Below are 23,343 nucleotides of genomic sequence, written 5' to 3'. Positions count from 1 at the left end.
TTTTCTCTCCTCTTGTGTTTGCAAGTGTTTCCTTCTGCATCTGTCACTGTGCTGCTTCAAGAGACAATTAGACTGCAAGAATCTCTGCTGATGCGGAGGGCATCTGAGGCATAATTTAAAACTGTTATATTTTGTCCAAATACCTAATTCTCTCTTTCTGAAGAAACCCTTACAATTATCTGTTATTAATTAGTCTGTGCTCCCCTGTTTGCACTTGAGGATAAAGTGGACACATCAAATAAGATCCTTGCCATGTTTTTTTTACTTCTGTTCCATAGCAGGGGGGAGAAGCCTTGTTTTTGTTTACAATCCCCTGATGCCTTCTTGAAGCTTGTTTCTGTTCTGGTTTGTGGAAGTGTACTCCAACTTTCACATGATGCAGGGTGCCAGCTTTCAAATGGAGTTGCTACAGCAGCTGCAGCCCTGAAGCTCCAACCATGTGTAAAGTGCAGGTGACCCCTGCTCCAATACAGACATAGTTTTCTGTTTCTCCATTGCTTTAAAAGCTTTCTGGTGACTTGGGCCCCAAGACCCTAATTTTATGAAACCAAAAGCACCTTGTTTTATTGGTTTTTAATAATTATTTTGGTAGTGTGGTAAGTGAATGAGGGTTTCTAGCAATTAGCATGCTGCATTCTTCCCCTCCTTTCAATGTGTGACAAGACAAATTTATCATTAAATGCTGCATGGGATAAGAGCAACAGGGTCCTTGTGGGATTTGTGGCAATGGCAAAAAGATGCCATAATGCTAAATGCCAGATACCTAAAGAAAAATCCATTATTTGCCTGATAGTCCATGTTTAACCACCCTGACACCTACATGATTCTTTCAGTTGTCGAATGCTGATGGCTTCCTTGGCCATCAAGGATTTGAGTGCTCATGTGCTACATTCAGATGGGGACTTTGTATATGGCATGGGGTGTTTACTGTCTTTGGACAGCCTGAAATCTCAGGTTGTAGAGAGAGAAGATTCTGTGTACTGTTTGTTGTGATAATGAAATGAGAGTGTTACAGCACATTTGAAGCCTACATCCTGCAGTGTTACCCTCACAGATTTCAGAGAATGCTTCAGAAATTAGTGTGATACAGCCCAGGGAGTGAGGCTGTATCACAGTACTGCTGGCTGTAACAGGGTACTAAAACCACATGCCATTTGGCTGCAGACACTTTCATTAACTCCTAGAGATCGGAGTCTCTAGGCTTCAGTTTTTCTCTTACATTCTTTTGAAATGGTTATCCACCTCTAAGCCAGTCTGGTTCAGTGCAACAGTCTTGCTGAAGTTTAAGATAAATTTTTACAGGGAAAATGAAAAAATAAATTTTTCATTTTGTCACAGAAGGATCTTGCTGATTTTTGTCTTTAAATTGAGAGATCCATACTTCCTTGCTGAATTCTATATTTATTAATGAAAAAAGGCTAGAGGGTTATTAAAATCATTCTCAAAAGCAGAAGTAAATTGATGTCTGATGGATGGGCTGGATGGGCTCAAGGTCTTCTACATTTTCATGTACTTATCTTTTAATTAACTATTATATTTAAAAGAGAAATTAGTGAATGAAAGGAAATGGATTGTGGATGTGAAATGATTCTGGTTTGTTCAAGGAGAACCTCAATGATGCTTATAGACATACTGTTCTGTACTCTGCCAAATAACTGTAGGTGTGGCCTGATAAATGTATGAGGAAATGTACTCTTTAAAGTTGGAATTGTTGGGCTGAAATCATGTTCTCGTGCACATCTGAAGTGAAGTTTTGTGAGTTCACAGCAGTTTTCTGGGAAAATTAGGTGGAAATGAAATCAGATTTTTTAGTGAAGTATTTTTTCTCCTCTTTGCACACGTGCAAAGGGGATCACTGCCATTAAATTGTCATGAAGTACAATATTGCTGTGTTCTGCCCCCAAAATTAGAGAGGTCGTTATTGGAACACCTTTGCCAAAGATGATTTATCTTCTTATCCCACTTCATAAAATGATCTGTGCTAGAAGAAAATCTAGGAAGTCTTTTGTTGAGCCACCTGCTCAAAGCAGATTCAGCAGTTAATTCATACATAGTTCAGACCTTTCGCAGCCAGGTGGAAATGGGATAAAATGGGACAAATTGTCTTATGCTTAGTTCTATGCTATAACTGCATATGTAAGAAAAAAAAATTAACAAAGATTTTATTTATAATGCAGAATTTTTAATGTTTAACTCTTGAACACGTGTTTGAAATTGTAAAGCTGATTGTAGTTGTATATTAGTTTACATTGGGTTTTTGGCCTTTTCATTCTTTTTCATTAGTGGTAATTCCTAGAGTACTAGAGCTATAAGAGAGATCAAGAGGGACTTTTTATGGGATAATTTAGTGGTAGGACAAGGGCTAATGGCTTCAAAGTGGAAGAGGGTAGGTTTGGATGAGAAAATTCTTTTCTCTGAAGGTGGTGGAGAGACACTGAAACAGGTTGCTCAGAAACATTGCCCTATCCATGGAAATGTTCAAGGCCAGCTTAGATGGGGCTCTGAGCTACCTGGTCTAATTAAAGATGTCTTTGACCATGGCAAGGAGGTTGGAACTAGATGATCCTTTAGATCCTCTCCAACCTAAAGCCATCCATAATTCTGTGATTGTATGATTCTGGCTCTTCTCTTGGTTAGACTTTTACAGTTCAGTTCTAGCACTCAGTCCTGGTATCAGGCCAAACACCTCCAATACTCAATTTCTAAAATGTAGCAATTAAAATTTCTTACTGTCTTTGAGGTTTATACCAATGGACTCATTGTCCTAAAATGACTGGCTTTTCCAAATCATGGTTGATGTAAAGGTAGAGAATATTCCTCAAAAGGCTTTATTGTGATCCCTGAAATGTCTAAAGGCTCATTGTAAATATTGTCTATAAATGGGGCAGTTGCCCATTTTGGTTACTTACTGTAACCAAAACTTGGTATGAGTTTATCAGGAGTGGCGACACTGAAAGGGATTAATTTGAATGATGGATTAATTGAACTTCTCTTGTTTCACTTCTACATGTCCTAAGATGCTCTTTAGAACATGTGCTATGACTGCCAAAGATTGAATACAAAAACACAGATTAGGTTGAATCATGCCTTGCACCTTCATCTTTAATTTAATAGATCATTGTTTCTCAAACTGTGCATTATGAATAGTCATTAGAGACCCCAAGTGACATTTGCCTGCTTGTTGGAAGCTATTTTTTGTCACTGAATCTTTAAGACATAACATGAGAGACCAGTTTTATGATCTGCATTTTAGTCAGTAGGAGTTCTGGGGCATTGAGATATGTAGTGTGACTTGGTCAATGAGCAGACTGGTAGCAGAGCCAGGAGTTGAACCAGAATATCTGAATCTAAACCCCCACTGTGATTTCTCTCTCCCTCTATCTTCAATAGAAGGGGGTCCTGATTATAGAGGAGAAATAAGCCCCAGTTTGGAAAAGGATAAGAGATATTTTTTGAAAAAAACTCGCATAAATAGACGTACATCACTCGGGAGTCAAAAAGACTCTTACATCCAGGTGCACAGACTGACCACAAATCTGTTACTTATTTATAGTACTGAGTGTCTAGATATCCTTGTCAGAAACCAGGCTGTTAAGCACTGTCACTTGGGGCAGGTCTGTTTGAGATTAGACATTAAATTCTGATTAATCTTTTTAGAAGATTTCAGACAATGTTTCTCATTTAAACTAATTGTCAACCCACCTGGGTTTTCAGCACAATTTACATCACTGTTTCATTTTCTGAAAGAGAAATGGGAATGAAATAAGGTGCTGATTGTCTGAATCATATTCAAAAGAAGGATTTATTAGGCTATACAATTTGAATTTGGAAAATGGTGTTACTTTTCTGTGACCAAATAATGTATTTATGTAGAGAGATTCAAGCAGAAAAGTTCCCAAAAATCTTCAAAGTCTTTAAAATCACCTTGGAAGGACCACCATGCTAAGATATGTTACAATATTAGAACCTACACTGCAGTCAGAGCTTCAGCAATCTCTGTCTGTTTTAAATCTATTAAGAATGAAATTATATTATTGACTTTTGCTTATGTACAGCAGCTGCAGTGACTGTAGGTTTAAAAGGAAGCTGTAGGATTCTGTTTTATTTCCAATGAAGTATTATAAAGCTGTTGATTTCAGCAGAGGTGTGCCTAATGTGCCCAGCTGTAAAGTGAAGTTGCCCTAAGAGGCTGCTGGGTGACAGATACCTTGCTTGCATCTGCCCTTTGGACTCTAGAGCCAGCTGTGCTTAGACACTCAGGTTTGTGTCCATAAGGGAACTCTTGGCTTGTTCACATTGTTTTACTTTTGCAGTCCCTTACTTTGGCTAATGGCAGCAATGACACCAAATTGAGCCTGGATTCAGCCCCAGAGGTCTTTTCCCAACATTCCCAACAAGTATGTTTCCCATACTTGGACATTTGAGGAGAGGCTTTTGAATTTCTGGTCTCTTCAAACCTAACTTCAGTTTCAGAAAGGGAGGTTTATGTCATAGGAAAATCTGGCTTCTTCCTTTGCAAGCACTGGTCTAAAGGATTTGTCTGGCAGGTCTGCCATGGCCTGTCCTGTGCATTCTCCCTTAACACTCTGACCATCAGTGGGGCAACTGACTCTCTGCCTCCCTGAGAGATACCTTCTTATTTATAATAACTTTCACTTACCACATACATTTTCTCTTTTATTGTCGAGCAGGCTTTGATTTACAAAACATTAGAGATTCTTTCTCTCTAAAACAGAGATTCTTTCTCTCTGGCAATTTTCAACAGGATGCTGATGAGGTAGGTTGGTTGCGAAGAGCAACAACATTGTTTGGAAGAGAAGATGCTTCCAAGCATATTTGAAACACTCTTTTGACAAACTGACAAAATTATAGGCTGTGCATGTATATAGAAGTGTCAAATGTCTCTCCTCTGGGGCCTGCTGACAAGGAGCAGAAGTGTGGACAAAGAGCCTCAGGTTCAAAGGTTGTTCCAGGCTGGGAAGTTAGCTGGTAAACCATTTACCCATCACAGTTCCAAATCCAGTCATAGTTCCATCTTTTTGTTATCCTCTTAAACAAAAAGAAAAAAAATCAAAAAAATCAAACCAAACCAAACAAAAAAAAAAAAAAAAAACCAAAACCAAACCCCCCCCCAAAACCCCAAACACAAACAAGAAAAAAAAAAAAAAAAAAAAAGGAAAAAAAAAAGAAAAAAAAGTGTGGCTACAAACTGTTGTTGATTGACCAAATTCCTAATATGTAAAAAGTTGAAAAATATTATACAAACCAATTTAGAGGGAATGTATTTAACTTGAATAAAATTGGAGATTATACCTGTATCTTCAAATCTAACATGTATTACTCTGTAGTTCTCACACAGCAAGAAAATTTTATTCTAATTGGTTTCCTTCTATTCTTCCTCTAAATAGTCTCGAATATTTTATATGAAGGTATAAAAGTGGAGCATTTTTATTAGCAATAGGTAGGAAAAAAAATGGCTGTTGTGTAGCTGAGATGCAGTGCTCATTCAGTGCATTTTTAATTTTGGATCTTTTGTTTTAATGATCTGGAATTATATTTTTTGCTTTGTTTTAATGACATATGGGAAAACACTAGGGAAGTATTTCATATGGATAACATTTCTTTCACAATCATACACTCATAGAATCTTGAGATAGAAAGGGTGTTAAAGATCATCTAGTTCCACTCCTTTGAGTGTCATATGCAATTTTATTGTCCATATGCAATTTTACTACTGATCAGGTTCTAATGATTTGATTATATAATTACTTAGCAGTTTTGAAACCTGTCTTCATGTCCAAAAGTCTGACTGAATTTACATATGAAGCTTTGTAGAACTGCCTTTGAAAATCTTGGCTCTTACATCTTTAAAACTCAAGTGTAAATTGTTTTAGAGCTCTTGCAAGATGCATAGTACTTCAGTTTTTGCTAGAATATTGTCTTTCATAACACTTGATAATTAAGGTTCCTTTATTTGCTGAACTGTTGAATTAAAATTGATGCATTCATATATTTAAAAAACCCTTACAGAATCTCTGCACTTTTGTCAAGGAAATTGTAGTTTGATAGAGTTGCCTTTTTTGGAATTAGTGACTGTGCGTCACTATTATCTCTCTTTAACAGAGATAAAATATTATTAAGTTGAAGGAGATTTTGGAGCACTTGCATTTTTCAGAGAGATACTCACTCCTATTTAGTCCAAGAAAATGAATAAGTTTGTTGCTTGTCCATCTAGGCCTTAGGTAAAGAGTTAGTAGTATGCTCTATAAATCTCTGATGAATATGATACTTTTACAGATTCTAAGACCTTTCTGTCTGTGATCATAAAAGCTGGTGATGTGATGAAGAAGGAATGCAAACTCTTACTGACCTTTTTTTCAGACTTAGCCTCTACAAAATCCAGTAGTAAAATTGCTACAGTTAGTTGATTGGTTGATTTTTAATTTTTTTTAATCCTGAAATAAAAATGAAAAAAAAAAATATTGTAGGAGGCATCTCCTCCAAACTGGTTATGTTCAACTTTCTTATTGCACTGCTTTTTGTTCTAAGGTGAAGAAAAGCCAGTGGTAGGCTTTCAGATGAATTAAAAATAAAGCTATTGTTCTTATTTATCATCTGGTTTATTTGTAAACAGCTAAATATGCTTACAATTGCCATCTTTTTTCTGCTAAGTAAAATCCTCATCATATCCTTGTTTTACTTTAGAAGGCAGGCCTGGACTAGAGCAAAAGCAAACACACAAAAACTCTGATCTTCCAGTAATCTATATGATGGAGACTTAATGCTGAAGTTGCCCTACTTGTATTTACTAACCTTCAGTGGATTCTTTTGTCTCTCACATTTGGCCTGCAGCTTTCTAAATATACCACCTTCTAATTTATTCACCTTGTCAGTTTTCTTTCTCCATGGTGTGAAAGAGAACCTCTTCCTGTCTGTCCTGAACCTTGCATGGGGTATTTTCATTTGAAACCCTCTTGTGTTAGAAGAGAAGCTTTAGTGTTTTGTACCTTATTCATCTTTTTGCTATTCCTGATTTTCTAGTCTTGTATCTGGCTCGCAGACCAAGCAGATATAGTCAATTTAGATATTTCTTACACCAAAGTTGTTTCACATTTCAAATCATCTTACCTTTTTTCTCCTATCCCTTTTTCATTTTTTTTATATCTCTTTTTAATTTGAGAAGAACAGAACTGCATGCAGTGTTCACTGTAGTGTGCCTCACAATAATAAACTCTGTGATTTATGAAGTTGTTCTGTCCTCCCTTCCTTTCCTAGTAATTTCTAGCCTTCTATTTACTTTCTAAACTTATCTGATGTTTTTATAGTATTTTTCTAACCTCAACTTCTTGTTTATGAATTATGTCAGCCTATCTATTTATGAGTATGTTGAACACCACAGACCCCAAGGATGTTTTCTCTTTGAAAGAAAATTTCTAAATGAGGAACTATAAAATTTGGAATGTGAGAAATTTAACAAATGCTTTAATTTCTGTGAACTGTGTGGGCTTGTTCATGTGATTATATATACATGCTTCACAGGGCAGTTTAATTCAAAACCATTAAATTGATACAAAACATACAACAAAAATATCTGTTAGAGATAGAGTATGTCTGCTATTGGGTATTGCAAGGAAGTTACCAGTGACAGTATCTCTATGATGACAATTTGCCAGAATAAGTCTTGTGTTTTTCTGAATAGCAAGAATCTCCCTGCCTCTCCTTAACAGAAACTTTACTGGTAGGAAAGATTGCTATTGCTGAATGAAAAATGGGAACAGCAACGTGCTTGAGAGTTTTGGCTTAGAATTACTTTAGTGAATGGGAGAATGTAGATAGGTTAAGTAATAGAAGTGATGAGAGATTTATTGAATTTCTTTTATCTGAATAGATTAATGGAATAGAATCACAAAGCCCAATTTTGAATGAATTAAACATAAAATATGAATTAAACATAAAATCTCCAAATACTAATTCAGTGTTGAATTCATAATTCAAGAAAAAGAGATTTAAAGATTCTCCCTGTTTCTTTGAGGCTGAAAAGGACCAACATTTATATGAAAGCATGTTGTATGTGAGATGAAAATGCTGCCAACAAAGACTGGGATTCTAAAGGTTTGAAATTTTGTGGTGTTAAGAGAGCTAAGCAAATGTTTTGTTTCCCATTAGAAGAATGTTTTTTTTACCATTAGAAAGACCTGCACTGATTGTTTGCAAGTGTTTTTGGTTTGTTTTGGTTTTGTTTCAAATGCTTTCTCTTCCCTATTTTTTGAATGGTTTACATCTTTATTGTCTGTAGATACTTCTTTTGCATTTCTAGTGCTGCTTTTACCTATTGCATGAGAACTCCAGCAGAAGCCACATCATAAGCTGCCTTCTCATATCTCAATTCCTTGTGTGCTTTCCTTATTACTTGGTTGTCCTCCCTTGCCTCCACTTGATGATGGATTTAAATTTTTGACTCAGTCTCAAAATGCCTGTTACTCCTCCACTTAGATCCAGACTTAACCTTCCCTTTATGGTTGGAGTCCACGTGGGCTTTATCATTGTATTTTTCTTGTAACCTTTCCACAAAGGGAAATTATGTTCTGCTGCAAAGGTCTCATGCTGCTTGAATTGGTATGGCTGACTTGATAATATCCTAAGTTCAGGGTCATACAGAGCAAAGCACATTGCAGAAATGTGCAGTAATGACAATAATGGTTTCTGTTGTGGTTTATTTCAGCCTTTTGACAGTAGGTCTCCCACATTAGAATCTGAGGTCGTAATTATCTCTCCTTTTCGTACTTATGTTGATCTACTTAAATGGCATTCTTTATTGCTGTATAAACTCATCTTATAATGGGAACTTTCTTGAGTGTTTTCTATATAATTATCAAGATCACAGGCTAAGTAATAGGATGATGTTTAATTAAAATAATTTGTGACCTTAAGCAAAATATTCTAGATAGTTTTTGAGAGCTACTTCTGTGATCTGTCTGACCCGCCAACATCACTAATTTATCATTGATAATTTGTAGACTAATGGTCTGCTAGAGGTTGGGACATACTTTGAATTTTGGGCAATAAAGAAATATTTATTTGTTCCCAATAACTGGCTTCCTTTTGTGGGGCTAAGGCAGCAGTACAGTGTCACTAGTCTAGATTTCTGTGTGAGCCCAACTGATCTGAATTTTAGGAAGGGGTGCACTATTCCTGACACTATACTTTAAAAAATAATTTCTCTGTCCAACTACTGGTCTAAGACTCCTGAAGAAGTCTTAATCAGGAGTCAATGCTGCCTGGATCTATCAAAAGCATCTGCTGTTGACTGAAGCCAAGTGTATGTAACACTTAAGTTCAAGGGAAGGAGTTCATTATATTCTTGTGTGTCTCTAGGAATCCGGAAAGACCGCAGAGGTGGGCGAGTGATGAAACAAAAACGCCAAAGAGACGAGCAGGATTCCAGGAATGGGGAGGCTTCTTCAACAGAGCTGCGAGCTCCCACCCTTTGGACAAGTCCACTGGTGGTTAAACATAACAAGAAGAACAGCCCAGCCCTGTCCCTGACGGCAGAACAGATGGTCAGTGCCTTGCTGGAAGCTGAGCCACCCCTAGTTTATTCTGAATATGACCCAAACAGACCGTTCAATGAAGCCTCTATGATGACCCTGTTGACCAACCTTGCAGACAGAGAATTGGTGCACATGATCAACTGGGCAAAGAGAGTTCCAGGTAAGGAAAGAATAGCCCATGTCAACTATAAAAGCAGCAGATCACAAACCAAAAAGAACCCCACGTACTGATTTTCTGACTACCTATTCCTATTTAATTCAAATTGTTAATTTAAATATAAATACATTAACAAATACTACATTAAACAAAGCTCATGTTATATTGGTTAATAAAATGCTATAATGCAGTGTTAGTGACTTTTGAGGAAACATTTATTCAAGAAAAGGTATTTTCTCCACTCTGTAGGATGTTGGGCAGTTTTTTGTTTGCAAATACTTTATTCCATACCAAACTTAGCAAAGTTAAAGGCTGAAAGAGAATAATGGTCAAATCCAGTCAATTTGATCTAATTGAATTATGCTAAATATTTTGATCTCCTTATAAAAGGGTTACTCATATATGTAATGTAAACCATAAATTCAGTATCACTTCTGAGCTTGTAAGTATTACTATGATTTGTTTAGTTGCCAGGTTATAGTTTTGACTGTGAATTACAGATATTTCATGAATTTTGGGTTTGAAAAAAAAATCCAGATTAAAAGTTTTAGTGTGAAATTATTTTTGGTGCACCGTAATTCCCTCTTTTCTCAAAAGGAATTACAGAATTGTGGGAAATATGTAACATTTTTCTTTGAGTGTATGTTATATATTCATTCATGTAGTGAAATTAATCAATACAAATGAAATGAAAGAGTAGTTTTGTTGTTAAAGTTCATTGCCTTGCAAAGTTTCAGCCTACACAAATACTCTTCATAAGTTAAGATTTAAAAATTTGTAAGACATTTATTGCACATGTCATAGTTTTATCTTGGAAAAAATACTGTCATACATGGTAATTTATACTTCATAATTCACTGGAGTTCTGATTGTTTAAGTTTTTTATTGTAGCCATTTATTTAATTAAAATTATGTGGATGCTTTAGGAAGGGATGCTAGAGACGACAAGCACAGCTCTCACTCTCACAGTGCATTACCTCAAAAGAATTACATCCAGATTATGCCATTTTTCTGTTTTCCTTCATTTAAGCTTGGCAAGACTGTCCCTGGTAAATCAATAACCATGTCTTTTCCAGCCCTTAAGGGTTCCCTTTCAGCCACTTTTCACATGTCACTTTGTGGGCTCCAGCTATGATCAATGAGAACCTGTGTGTGTTTCATTTCTCATCGTATCGTATAAGAAATCACTTGAGAATTTTATTCTTGACAAAGTCACGGTGGTTGAAGCCTGATCTACAGTCTGTTCAATTCAAGGACAGTTCTGCTGTTAATTTAAGTATGTTTTGCATCATGCCATTACAAAAATGCTTTTGAAAAATGAACCTATGTATATAGTGTTGAAGCTATTCACTACCAAAACAGATAAATTCAATTTACCTTTCTATGGATTTTTAGAGATATAATTACTGTGAGTCTTTAAAAATAAATTAATTTAAATTCAAGATTAATATACCTCAGTCTAAATTCATTATATTGTCTAGCTGGAAACATTTGGTTTCCATGACTTCTGATTTTGAGAGTATTAATGGAAATGTATTTAGAAATGAAGTAACATTGTCAGAGAACCAAGATCTGTTTTTCATTCAGAAATGTCTCTAGAACTGCCTGTTACAAGTTGATTAAAACTGGATAAAAAATTACCTGGTTTAACAAATGTAAACTTCAGATTTTAAAAAAGCATCTGACACTGGAAGATCAAATGTGTAAGGTTATCAACTGTTTGTGTATATCCAATGTATTTTAATGTATGTTAATTGTCAAAATAGCTCCTAAGAAGAAACCAAGCCCAGTAGCTTGACCATGTATATCCATTAATAAGTACTCCAGCAGGTGAGGTTTTCTTCAGAACTGTTGAACTTTGGCTAGAATTAAATAACACAAATCATTTCCCATTCATAGTTTGATCTATTAGGCACTATACAAACAAAGGAAAACAACAATTACACCTAAAGCAGGACAGAGAGACAAAAAGAGGTTGGGGGTTCTGAAAGTGCTGGACACCCAGCTGGTTCTTGCTCTTGTGGCCTGGAGAACAGTATGCATGAACAAAAGCAGAAATTAAAGTGCTTTAGGAAGTTGATTTTAAAGAATTGTTTACCTACCTCTACAACTGGGGCCTCTGAGATTAAGAAATTTAGATCTCTGTGCTTAAATATATATTTTTTAATCTCTTACTTGGTCTCTAGGAAAGGTTGTGTGTACCTAATTGCTGATATTAAATTTTAGAAGTACTGATCACCTTTCAAAGTTTGGGTCTTTGCTTGCTGAAGTTTTCTTCTGCTAGAATATATTGGGAATACATACACATTAATGGAAATGTGTCTGGCACATTTAGTTCATATTATTCACCCCAACAGCTGTTGCCATTGACTACTCCATTATTACTAGGATTTAAACTGTACAGCTTAATTAGAGAGGATTTTTGTATACGTTATTTATGAACAGGGGAACTGAATAACTTTTTAAGTATTTGGTTTAACAGCATTGTGGACATCCACTCATTTATTTTTTCAGCTAATTTACTAGGGTTTCAAGCTTCAGGATCAAGGGCAGGAATATCTTTTTTTCCTAAAAAGTGAGTGTCCTTTTTAGAAAGAGAAAAAAAATCAGTTGCAGGAAACGGCTTCCCCTGCGCACACTTCTCAAGCCTTGGAAACATTATGAAAGTTAATTTACCTACATGAAGGATGTGGGCAAGCAAGGAGTAAAGTCTATATGAGTGGCTGAGTTGAAATCATATTTCATAGTGATCACGGGTTATGCCATGTTGGAAAGGACCAACAAGGATCATTGGTCCATGTCCTGGCTCTGCTCAGCACCATCCCCAAGAGTCACACCATGTTCCTGAGAGCATTGTCCAAATGCTTGTTGAACTCTGTCAAGCTGGTGCTGTGACCACTTCCCTCGGGAGCCTGTTCCACTGCCCAACCACCCTCTGGGTGAGGAATCCTTTTCTAATATCAACTTAAACATTGCCCCTCCTCTGGCCTCACAAAGAAGTTGCAGATTGTAGTGAGGTCTCCCCTCAGTCTCCTCTTCTCAGGCTGAACAGACCAAGTGACCTCAGCTGCCCTTGTACAGCTTCTCCTCCTGGCCCTTCACCATCCTCGTGGTCTCCTTTGCATGCTCTCTAATGGTTTAATGTTGTTATTTTGTGGCACCCAGAACTGCCCCAAGCATGGGAGGTGAGCCCTCCCCAGTGCAGAGCAGAGCAGGACAATCCCCTCCCTTGCCTGGCTGGCCATGCTGAGCCTGATGCCCCCAGGACAGGGTTGGCTCTCCTGGCTGCCAGGGCACTGCTGACTCATGTTCAGTTTGCCATTGACCAGGACCCCCAGGTCCCTTTCCGCGGCTCTGCTCTCCACCCTCTCACTTCCCAGTCTGTCTGTACATCCAGGGTTGCCCTGTCCCAGGTGCAGAATTCAGCACTTTCCCATGATAAAATTCTTATGGCTGGTGATTGCCCAGCCCTCTAATTTATTGAGGTCTCTCTATAGGACCTCCCTGCCCTCAAGGGAGTCAGCAGCTCCTCCCAGTTTTATATTGGCTGCGAACTTGGTCAGTATCCCTTCCAGTCCCGTGTCTGAGTCATTTATGAAGATGTAGAGGAGCACAGGGCAGAGGATGGAGCCCTGTGGAACCCCACCAGTGACAGGTCACCAGCCATATATCTCCCCATTCACTGTGGGGACTTTTTGCCCCACCTGTGAGCCAGGTGCTCACCCATTGCATGCCGTTACAAGGGAATTTAAACAATTCCTTCGTACAACCCCTGACCACACACACATACACTTCAGCCTACGCCTCAACCCCAAAACTAAATTGGTTAGTGAAGCCTGAATACTTTTCTTGAAGAACATAATAATATTTTTATTTTTGAATGTTGATCGATGAAAAGAACTTCTAGTGATAAGAGTAATTACTCATCTTTGAACTAAAGTATGAAGACCGCTGTGTGCTGGATATTTTGTCTAGAAGCATATTGTGAGAGAGTATTGGGAGCTTTACTGAAATCCAAAAAGATACATTTTTTGAGGAAGGAAGAAATTGATATCAACAGAAAAGCAGAAAAGCAATGAAGATGCAGCTTACAAAATAGTGTAAAGACTTTCAGGGATATTTTTGGAGTTTATTTTGCTGTGTAGGCTTTAAAGAATAGTTTTTGGTTAGCTAGTCTTTCTGAATATATAAATAGATGGGCATGGAAGAGGAAACAGCTAATTAGATGTATTGGATAAAAGTGAAACTATTCTACAAAATGGAGTAATACAACGTAATTTGTGATAGATTGTGTAAAATAATGTAGGCAGAGATCTGTTAAAAAGAAATGCTGAGGAAAATCTTCAAAATGAGATGAGTATCCTTGCAGACATGCCCTGATTGGGAAGGTCAGAACTAGTCTCAGTCTTTATTGCAAATAATTCAGCATCAATTCAAACTTGCTTAAATTTGCTATGCAAAATTGGTGGTGTTAACCAGTTTCTGGGAAAAAGAGAACTTGTGGCAGCTTCTTATGCATAACCTCAAAAAATATCTTTAGTACCCAGGTATAACATGATTTTTGTCTGAGGTCAGAAACCAAGTTCCCCTATGACAATGTAGTTCATAGTATGCCAAGTACATAAAGCCTATTTTAATTTTTTTTTTTCAAAACCTTGGCCCCTAATACAAGTGGGTTTGCCCAATTAAATGAAGAAAAATCTTGTGCAGTGTCCTATGACATAAACAAAAAATTCAGGATTTACTCTTTAGGTGGGCTGATGGGGATTTAGGCTGCAGTCCTTCCAGGTGGCCCTGTAAGATGGTGCCCTTTGATTGCCTCAGCCAGTTGGAATAGCAAGCATGGGAGGTGGGTGCAAACAGATTGTGGTGGGCTAGACTTTCCATGCAAATTGAGCCTTTTACCACTGAATTTAATTTAATTGGGACAAATCACTACAAAATCACATGTATGCAAGGTATCAGTGTAGATGAATGTTCATTTCTGAATCACATATTCCTGAAAGATATGCCTTCTTATGTTTTTGAATTACATAACATCTTGGGGATATAGTACCACATTCAGAATAGTCTTTAATCAAATGAGCAAAATCATTACTCTTCTTTTCTGCAGAAATGCTGTTATGTCAAAGGATTTAACTTACTGGATTTCATTATTCACTACTGTGTATTTAGTTTAATGTCTTATGTGGAGAACTATATTTTCTAAATGAAGCTGGCATTTTCAGTGTAATCAACCAAACATTTTTGGTGCAGGATCTCTTGAGATGGTAAGAGGCATTACAAGCTTATGCAGTGAGATCCTGGCAAAGAGTGTAGCTTTAAGGAAATTCGTTTGCAAGGGTGAAATCTTTGGCAGTGCTGCTGCAATCTTGTATAACTATTTACTACAAGTACAGTAGCTGTACAACTTAATAGCCCTAAAATGGTACACTGGGCATACAGGCTTTGAAGTTTTGAGATGATTCACAGTGCTGTACTTATTTTATGGCTTCATGAACCGAGGAGATAAACATTTTGGCTCTGTTTTTTTTTGGTTTTTTTTTTTCTTCTTCTTTATTTCAAAGCCACAGAGGTTGCTATTTTCTTAAGATATTGTTTTCCTGTTTGACCTTCTAAACTGCTCTGTTAAATCAGGAACAGTGTGTAAAAAGGCCAATAGCCACAATTTTACACTGCACTTTAGTGGCACCAAACCTTGAAAAAAAAAAAAGAGTGAGCTTGCAGTAGAAGGAAAGATGTCTTAGATGAGAGTGGTATGTGTTTATAACCCTTTAGATGTAGGAATGTTTATAGAGCTCCTAAGTGTAGTGATCCTCCTGCCAATAATTTACATTTATTTAAAAAAAGAAATGGCTTGCAATTCCTGTAATAATTTTTAATAGCCCTTTCAAAACATCTATTTTACAGTCTCTTCTCCTTTGCCTAACAGGCTTGCTGTGGAGATTTCTAAAACGTCATTTAAAAAACCCACCCCTTTTCTTATCTCTTTAGTCTGTTGAAGTGATACTCTCTGCTCCCCCACTTCTTAGATGAAAAACAGAGGAAGAAAATCTGTAAGCAAAAGAGAAATGAAAATAGGCATCTGGAGCTTACTTTATGGCAGCTTTTGCTAATTTAATTTCTGTGAAATTTCAATTAATTACCACGAAATTGTAAGTATCAAACATTGTGGTGGAATAAAGTAAACACCATTTGAATTTGAACATCAGATTGAGACATATTATTCAATAGAATGATTATGAAGAGCAGCAGAATTAAAATCACTGAATATAAAATTAAAGCTTTCCATCCTTGTGTTTTCTTAGTCTGGGAAGCATCTTTAGTTTTTCTTGTCTATATTTGTGAAAACAAAAACCATTCATTTCCGTCCTTCTTCTCCTTCATCTTCTGGGTGCTGTATGAGAAACCCCCTCTCTCATGAGTTCCTCTTTTAATTATCTCTAGAATTGTCTTGTAGTGCTTTTTAAAAAAGGTGAGGTGTATTTCTTCCTGCACAGAACTTCTAGTGAGAGAAGAGGACAAGACAATGTGCCACAATGGCCTGCTGTTGAGATGGGATGGAGATGCTGATTCTAGAGGGCAGAGAGATGTTATGTGCTCTAAGAGCTTGTGTCAGGCAGCAAAAAGCCAAAGCTGGGAAGGAACAATTCCGCAGAAATGCTTCTAAAGGAACATAAAAAATACAAAACAAAACAAAAATACAGGCAGTGGTTTCACTAGTTGAGGACTGGAACAAAATTATAGCAGGAGAAAAAAGTATCAAGGTCTGAATTACAACTTTGATACTAGAAATTTAAGAGGTATCCTAATGCAATGGCTTTCAAACTCTAGGAGTCCCTAGGGTTAGGGATATAGAAGGTGAGAGAAATGCATCAGGACAGGCTGACCAGCAAGAAGGAGACTCCAACAGTGAGAAAAAAATAAATAACACAGGCAAGAGGACCAGAGGAAAAAGATGCTGTGAATCAGTCAGATGTGCCAACAGTAAATGCAACAGTAAGAGCTGGGGCTCTTATTGCTAGGGTTCCTGATAAAGGCAGTAACTCCTTCTGGTGCTCTTCCAAGTGGATGAGTCTGGTTGTTGCTTGCTCCTATTGCCACAAGAAGAGCCTTGGGATGTGATTTACACATAATTCTTTCCCATTTCATCTTTCAAGCCATAGAGTTCCAGCTTTATGTCCAGCTCTTTCCCCAGGAGTTTCCTGGCCACAGGCATTAAAAGAATGTGTTCAAACTGCATCATTGTACTTGCATAAAATTTCAATCAAGGGAAACAGATTTAGAACAGGAAAAGTAGTTAGGGAACCTCTTAAAATATTTCTTTAGAGAACCATTTAGAGTATTTCTTCAGAGAACCTTCGACTGAACTCAGATATATATCCTTGAAAGTTTTCTAAACTTTTCATACATAAACTTTCAGCATTTCATGGTTTTTGTTTATTCTTACCAGTTTCTCTGCAAACTTCTAAAGCTAATTCTGTAGCTTTCCAGATTTTATTTTGTTGTCCAGAAGGAGCAATTCCGAAGAGTACATCAGCTACTGATGCTGTTACGCAAGTTCGTAGCCAAAAAATTTTTGTAAGATTGTTACTCCACTTATTATAGAGTTATAGTTCCATCTGTACACAGTAGGTTTAAAATCAAAACCCACAGTGCTATTACAAGGCTGATCCTATTCAGGCCTTTTCAGAGTAAGAAATGTTTGAATTTCAAAGATTTGAATTTTGGGATTTCCCAACGAGCTGGCTCAAAAAAATATCTTTAGTAACCAAATTTTATCTAACTATGAGTAATCTTGCTTACCTGTTTGACATATATTGACAGATGAAAAATGACACCAAACAGGTAAGAAGAGGAGTAAAATTCTTTTAACAAGAACTACTTCTATGTTGGAGTTTATTGGACATTCAATGGTATACAAGTTCAATTGATAGTAAATGTTTGAAGATGAAATTCTATTGGTCTTGGCAAATGGAAAGCAAAAATGAACATTCACAGTAATAATTTTTATATTTTTAGCCAAAACATTAGGAAATTAAATACTTAAACTGTAATATTTTATTTCTAAAATATATGATCCTTTTACAAAAACATTTCCTGCTATTTTTCTTTAGCTGATAAATAATTTACACTCTTGGATGAACATATCTGTCTTAGAGTCTTCAGCTATGCTGAACCCTGGAGCTTTCCAAGAAATGCTCATTAATTTCTACTCTAAGTAAACAGTAAGTAATGATCCCTCCTGATTTATTTATTTCTTAAAATCATTTACAAAGAGAATATGCGATTGTTGGAAAGCACTGATGCGATATGAATGTGCATGTGCACATATCCATTGTTTCTTGTTCACATAATTCACACAAATTGGCTCTTTTTACTTGATGTTTAATAACTTCAGCCTAATTCTTTTAGGTTCTCTCTAGTACTACATCTCTGAGCACAGTCAGCTGTAATTCCAGTTTAGAGGTTATTTTAGTATCATTTGTATTAGTTTTCTGTTCAAGTGAGTCACCCACGAAAATCTCATGTCAGATATATAGGAGTTTGTAAGTTACGTAGAAATAATTAGGAGAGATTTATTGCAGAGGACTTCTGGATGGGCTCTTACCCTGTCTGTATTGCTGCAGTGGTGCATTATATGACACATCTGTTACCAGCTCGTTTGTTTTCTTTGATTATCTCTCCGGGAAATGAACTATGTGTGGAAAGAGTATGTTGTTTTGTCTGCATGCTAGTTATGGACTGCCGTGAATTTAAACTAGTGTAAGCAAGATAAAGAATATCCCACAGTGGAATGGGAGATGAGAAATCTGCAATTGCCTTGCTCCTCCAGGAGCCTGGGCTCAGCTAAGTGCCCGTAAGGAACTATTGCCTTCCATTCCTTCTGTAAAGTTCTGTTGCTTGTAAGAAATGTCACTGTCTGCCAAAGTATGGAGAAGGGAGATAGAGGTGAAATATTTATCACTGCGCTTAGACTCTGGGTCTAGACCTAAAGCTTCTTAAGCCTCTTGAGGAGGCCTGGAAACAGAAGGGAGGAATCAAGATCTTGACTTTGATTCAGTGTCTATTTCCCTTTGCCCACCAGAGAGGGACACTGTTCAGGATGTCAGAGGTATCCAGTGATTCTCACAGGTCTCTGGTATTCCTTGTGAGCAGAGTGATACCAAAAAAAGAAAATTCGTGTCAGAATTTTCAGTTATTTTTTTCCCTGCAGCTTGAGATTTTTGGTTTGGAACCAAATGCACCAGAAGTCTGAAGACCCATAATCAAGGTTAATATATGGATGAGGAGAAAAGTACCATTCAAAATCTTTCTTATAGGCTAAATGTGTTGTGTTCCCTGTGAAATTATATTCTGGCGTGTTTAGCTTGATTTCAAAAACCATAATTCAAGAAATCTAATTTTACTTTGACTAAAATAGATAGGAAAATTGGTGGAGTGGGCTAATTAAGGTGTTACTTATCAGTAGCCTAATGAAGCATCTTCTGCAATAGCTGCTGTTCCTCAGAAAACATGGCTGCAATTAGAGAAGTGGCTGCTGGCAGGAAAGCCAGGTGTTTACTAAAACCCTGAAAAGTCTCTGACTGGGTGTGATCATTGTATTAAAAAAAAACTCTGACTGGAATAGAGGTGAAATTACGATGTAATATCATATAATATCAACAATTATATTAATACTGCATGTCTGACCTATTTCAGAAATCTCCTTTGATTGCTACAAAGGTATTCTTTCTTATGATTAGCATATATATTTGTAGGATGTACTCTGTGAGGTTGTAATTTCACAAGATTTATCCCAGTTGCAGGGCTGGCTAGAACAGTTCCTACCTTTCTGCTTCTCCCTGTCTTGGGGTGGCTGTGCAAGTACAGGGATTTATCTGGGTTAAAAATGAATTTTTTGGCTGTGTGTTTTGGGTTGCCAGTAACTTGATCCCCACTCCAGTTCATGGCAAAGTAGTGAGGCAGTTGAAAGGGGGGGCTGACAGTGTATCAGGAATGAATAGTATTAATGTGACGGTGCTTGAATGAAATATTAATGTGTCTATACTGCCAATAGTAATATACAACTGTGGAGCAGGCCTTCTTCTAATTTAATTTCTCCTTTTTTTTATGCAGAGAGGTCTTTTACAGTTTCCCCTGTTCAAAGGGCAAGAATCTTCTAGTTCCTGGCACCATTTACATTCTTTATCCTGCTTGCTTAAGTAGGTGTTTAGCTCCTACTTTGCATGTTCCTGCTTAATCTGCACCATAAACTGTAATGCTGTGCCATAGTTGTGAGGGGTTGGAGACTCGTGGGTAAGAGGTAGCACCCTCTAACTTGTTCATAGAGGGTCTTTAGTTGGCTTCCATCCCTGGAAGTAAGATGCTTTACTTCCCAGGAGTCAAAGACTGTCTGGTTGGTTGCCAATGCTAATGCATATTTTTTAAAAGCTGTTCTTCTGTCTTTCTCTTCCAGGAAGGCAGTAAATTCTGGAAGTTCTTTGGGCCAAGTTTGCTATGTACAGCTAGTAAATAGTGACCTTAAGTGACAGAAGCCTGTGGCAGCCTTTTGGAATCAGCAGTTGACAATTAGTCTTTTGCAGGGTGGGATTTTGCAATGTTAGTGGAAAAGGAAAGCTCTAGTGTACTTTATTTGGTGATGATGGGATTAAACACTGGTATTAATTGCTAATACCTCACATATTTTAAAACCAGTATAAATGGAGTGATTTTCAGCTGACAGAGCTGCTCATGAAAATCCAGCACAATTATCAACTTGTGACTCCATTTTTTCCCCACTTGGTGTTCATATAAGCACAGTCATGGAGGATCACTGGCTCCAATATGAATACCAAATACACCTTTTCTCCCCCAGGTGAACATGTAGGGAGAAAAGGTGTATTTGGTATTACATTCCTTCATGCTGAACCTTTTGGGAAGAATGCTGCTTTACCACAGGGAAGCACTGACTGTGCTGTGTCATTTATGTAGAACTCTCTCACAATGTGCCACAGTGAATCCTTTCCTAAACTGGTGTCTCAGGATTTTATCTGCTGCATGGGAAATCTATGAAGCACACTAAATATCCCTGTTGTCAACCACCACCTGCCCACCCCCACTTACAGGCACAAATATGAATTAAATCTGCTATTTCTTTTATACTGCTCATTATGCTCCTGGTATATATCTTGCCAGGATGCCTCTCTTCTCAAAAAAGGGGCTTATATTTTGCATAAATTTTTTCATGCTTAAGTTTTTAAAGGGTTTTTAGTTCTGTTTTTTGTTGTTTGTTGTTTTGCTTGTCCTCTTGATTTGGTTGTTTTTGGGGCTCTTTTAGTTAATGATTTCTTTGGTTTTTTTCCTTTTTTTAAGGGAGGGGGGCGGGGGGACACTTCTAATCAAGTGTTTAAATGGACACACATTTCAAAATTTGAATGAGACAGTGCCAGGCAGCACAAATACATTTCCTTTACTGCCTTGTTGTAGCAGACAGTGCAGTCAGAGTGCTCTTTTCTTTAAACTCCAGATGAGCTTTTTGTACCTTATTTGTCAGTAATAGGGATTCTGAGAGGTTTTGGTAAAAATCCATCACTGCGGGCTGATGAATCTAGATCTGCTTTTCTTCAGCTGACAGTGAATAACTGTTACCAGCTTTCCATGAGTTATTTTATTTACAAATACTGTGGAGTAACTTGTAAGTGATTTCATGTTGGTAGATGACTGAAATTATTTACTAATGTGAGGGCAGAAGTAGTTCAGTATAATGTTGATGAGCTCTTTTCCGCCTTCTTAACAAGTTGCCAGCCTCTTGGACCATCAGAGTCTCATGGCTTCTGAGTGTCTAAGCAGCTTCCTAATACTTCATGTTTAATCAGAGTAGGACTATATTTAAATGTGTTTGTAGATGCTGTATTTTACACTCAGAATTAGCAGGGTTTTTTGTATGTGTAAGAAAATAATATGAAGATTTTTTTCCTCTTCTTTTTGAATTTCCAAGTTCATCCCTCTTCTTCAGTTCGTATTTTGATTGTCTGTCTCTATAAAAATGCAGCCTGAAAGTGCTTAAAAATTAGGTTGATTGCAGAGTTAACACAAACATTTAGGAGGTGACTCACTTCTCTGAGTATCTCTGAAATTCCTGTTTTATTTGTTATGATTAAGTTAAATTATTTTCTGTCATCTTCATATTTTGCTGCCTTATTGCTTTCTTGGCCTGTCAGATCATCAATAAACATATTTAGGATAATTAAAGCTAAAACGCTGTGTCATCATCTTGACAAGTTTCCACCACATTGTTGTTTCATATTTTCTGTCTCTTGTTCAGTTGTTTAGAAGTTTGCCTTTAACCATCATCGTGCAACATTCATTCTGTGTGAGCTGTTTGTGGTTACTGCATGACTTCATCTCATCCTGGTAACTCTCCTGGTGGCTGCCAGGTAGCCATGGGAGAATATAAACATATATGAGCTGTAGAAGTGAGTAACAGGAACACATAACCTGCTGGATATCATCAAAACAGGATTTGGGTAACAATCAGGGGGTACTGACTGCCTTGGGGCTCCTCTACATCAAGCACAGTTCCTCTGCCTCTCACCCTGAAAAAGTCTCATTTATGTGATCCAGACTGTGCTTCGAGGATCAGTGTGGTGATGCTGTTTATAAAATAGTCTCCTAGGCTATGTCTGAACCATGTGAAGTGGCTCTGCCTCCTGATCCAAGCCAAAGTTTTATTCTCATCCATAAGGAGTCTGTCAAGTTTGCATTTCATATGCATGTGAAAGAGAAAAGAAAAAACAGAATAAATCAAAACTGCTCTGAAATAAGAAAGATGGAAACTACCACTTCTTTTACAAGCAAGAAAAAATATCAAATTATAATTCCAAGGAAAACTTTTTGAATTTTAAGTTACGTATTTTTCTTCTAATCTTTAATTTCTGCTATTGTACTTATTAGAAGGTATTACAGTGATATTTTTTAATGTGGTGGGATTCCATGCAATTTTCTAGTCCTGTCAAAGGATGACAAATAGAGTTTATAGGTCCGGTCATTTTGGATGAGCTTGTACACTGTTCCAAAGCTTTTCCAGATGTCTCCATCAGAGTTGTGTAAATAATTAGTTTCTTTGTTTCTGGCAGATAAAACCAGTAAAAATAAACTTTCTCACTTCATACAAAATGAAATGTTTGAAAATTTCTGCTAGGCAATAACCTTTTTGGGTGAAATGAATTTCTTTTTAATGTGAAAGGGTAGACTTCAATAAAATTTCAAATATTTCAGGCACCTGTTTAAAATAAAAAGACAATTTTAGGGAAAAGGGTTCCATATTTCCAGAAGTTTAGATACCTTTTTCAGTGTTAAGTGGGAATAGGTGCCTGGTAGAGTTCTGAAAAGTAAGATGAGGCCCTGACAAGGAGGCCATGTTTCCAGATAGAAACCAGCTCTTTTTTATTTGTTTGTTTTCATTCTGTGAAATCTGACATGCTACCCAGCGCGTTTTAAACTTGCCAGCTGTCACTTTCCAATGTAAAAAGCTCTGCCAGAGTGCTTCCAACCAGCTCCAGCTCAGCATGTATCTCAGCAGGCAGTATGGGAGTTGGAGTCAAGGTCACTGCTCTCCAGGTGCAACACCTGCATTTTGTGTGCACACCTGAG

The 23,343-nt window shown here is 37.1% G+C and overlaps 1 protein-coding gene across 1 annotated transcript in view; it reads left to right on the top strand.

The window, feature by feature from the left end:
* Positions 1-23,343, top strand: part of ESR1 (estrogen receptor 1) — a 161,203-nt gene that overhangs the window by 100,949 nt on the left and 36,911 nt on the right. The window contains 1 exon segment of the mRNA XM_018919943.3: positions 9,376-9,711. Coding sequence (XP_018775488.2) covers positions 9,376-9,711 — 336 coding nt within the window.

The sequence above is a fragment of the Serinus canaria genome, chromosome 3, assembly GCF_022539315.1.
Source record: "Serinus canaria isolate serCan28SL12 chromosome 3, serCan2020, whole genome shotgun sequence".
Classification (NCBI taxonomy): Eukaryota; Metazoa; Chordata; class Aves; order Passeriformes; family Fringillidae; genus Serinus; species Serinus canaria.
The sequence above is the reverse complement of the archived record's forward strand: the minus strand, read 5'-3'. Positions and strand labels throughout refer to the sequence as shown.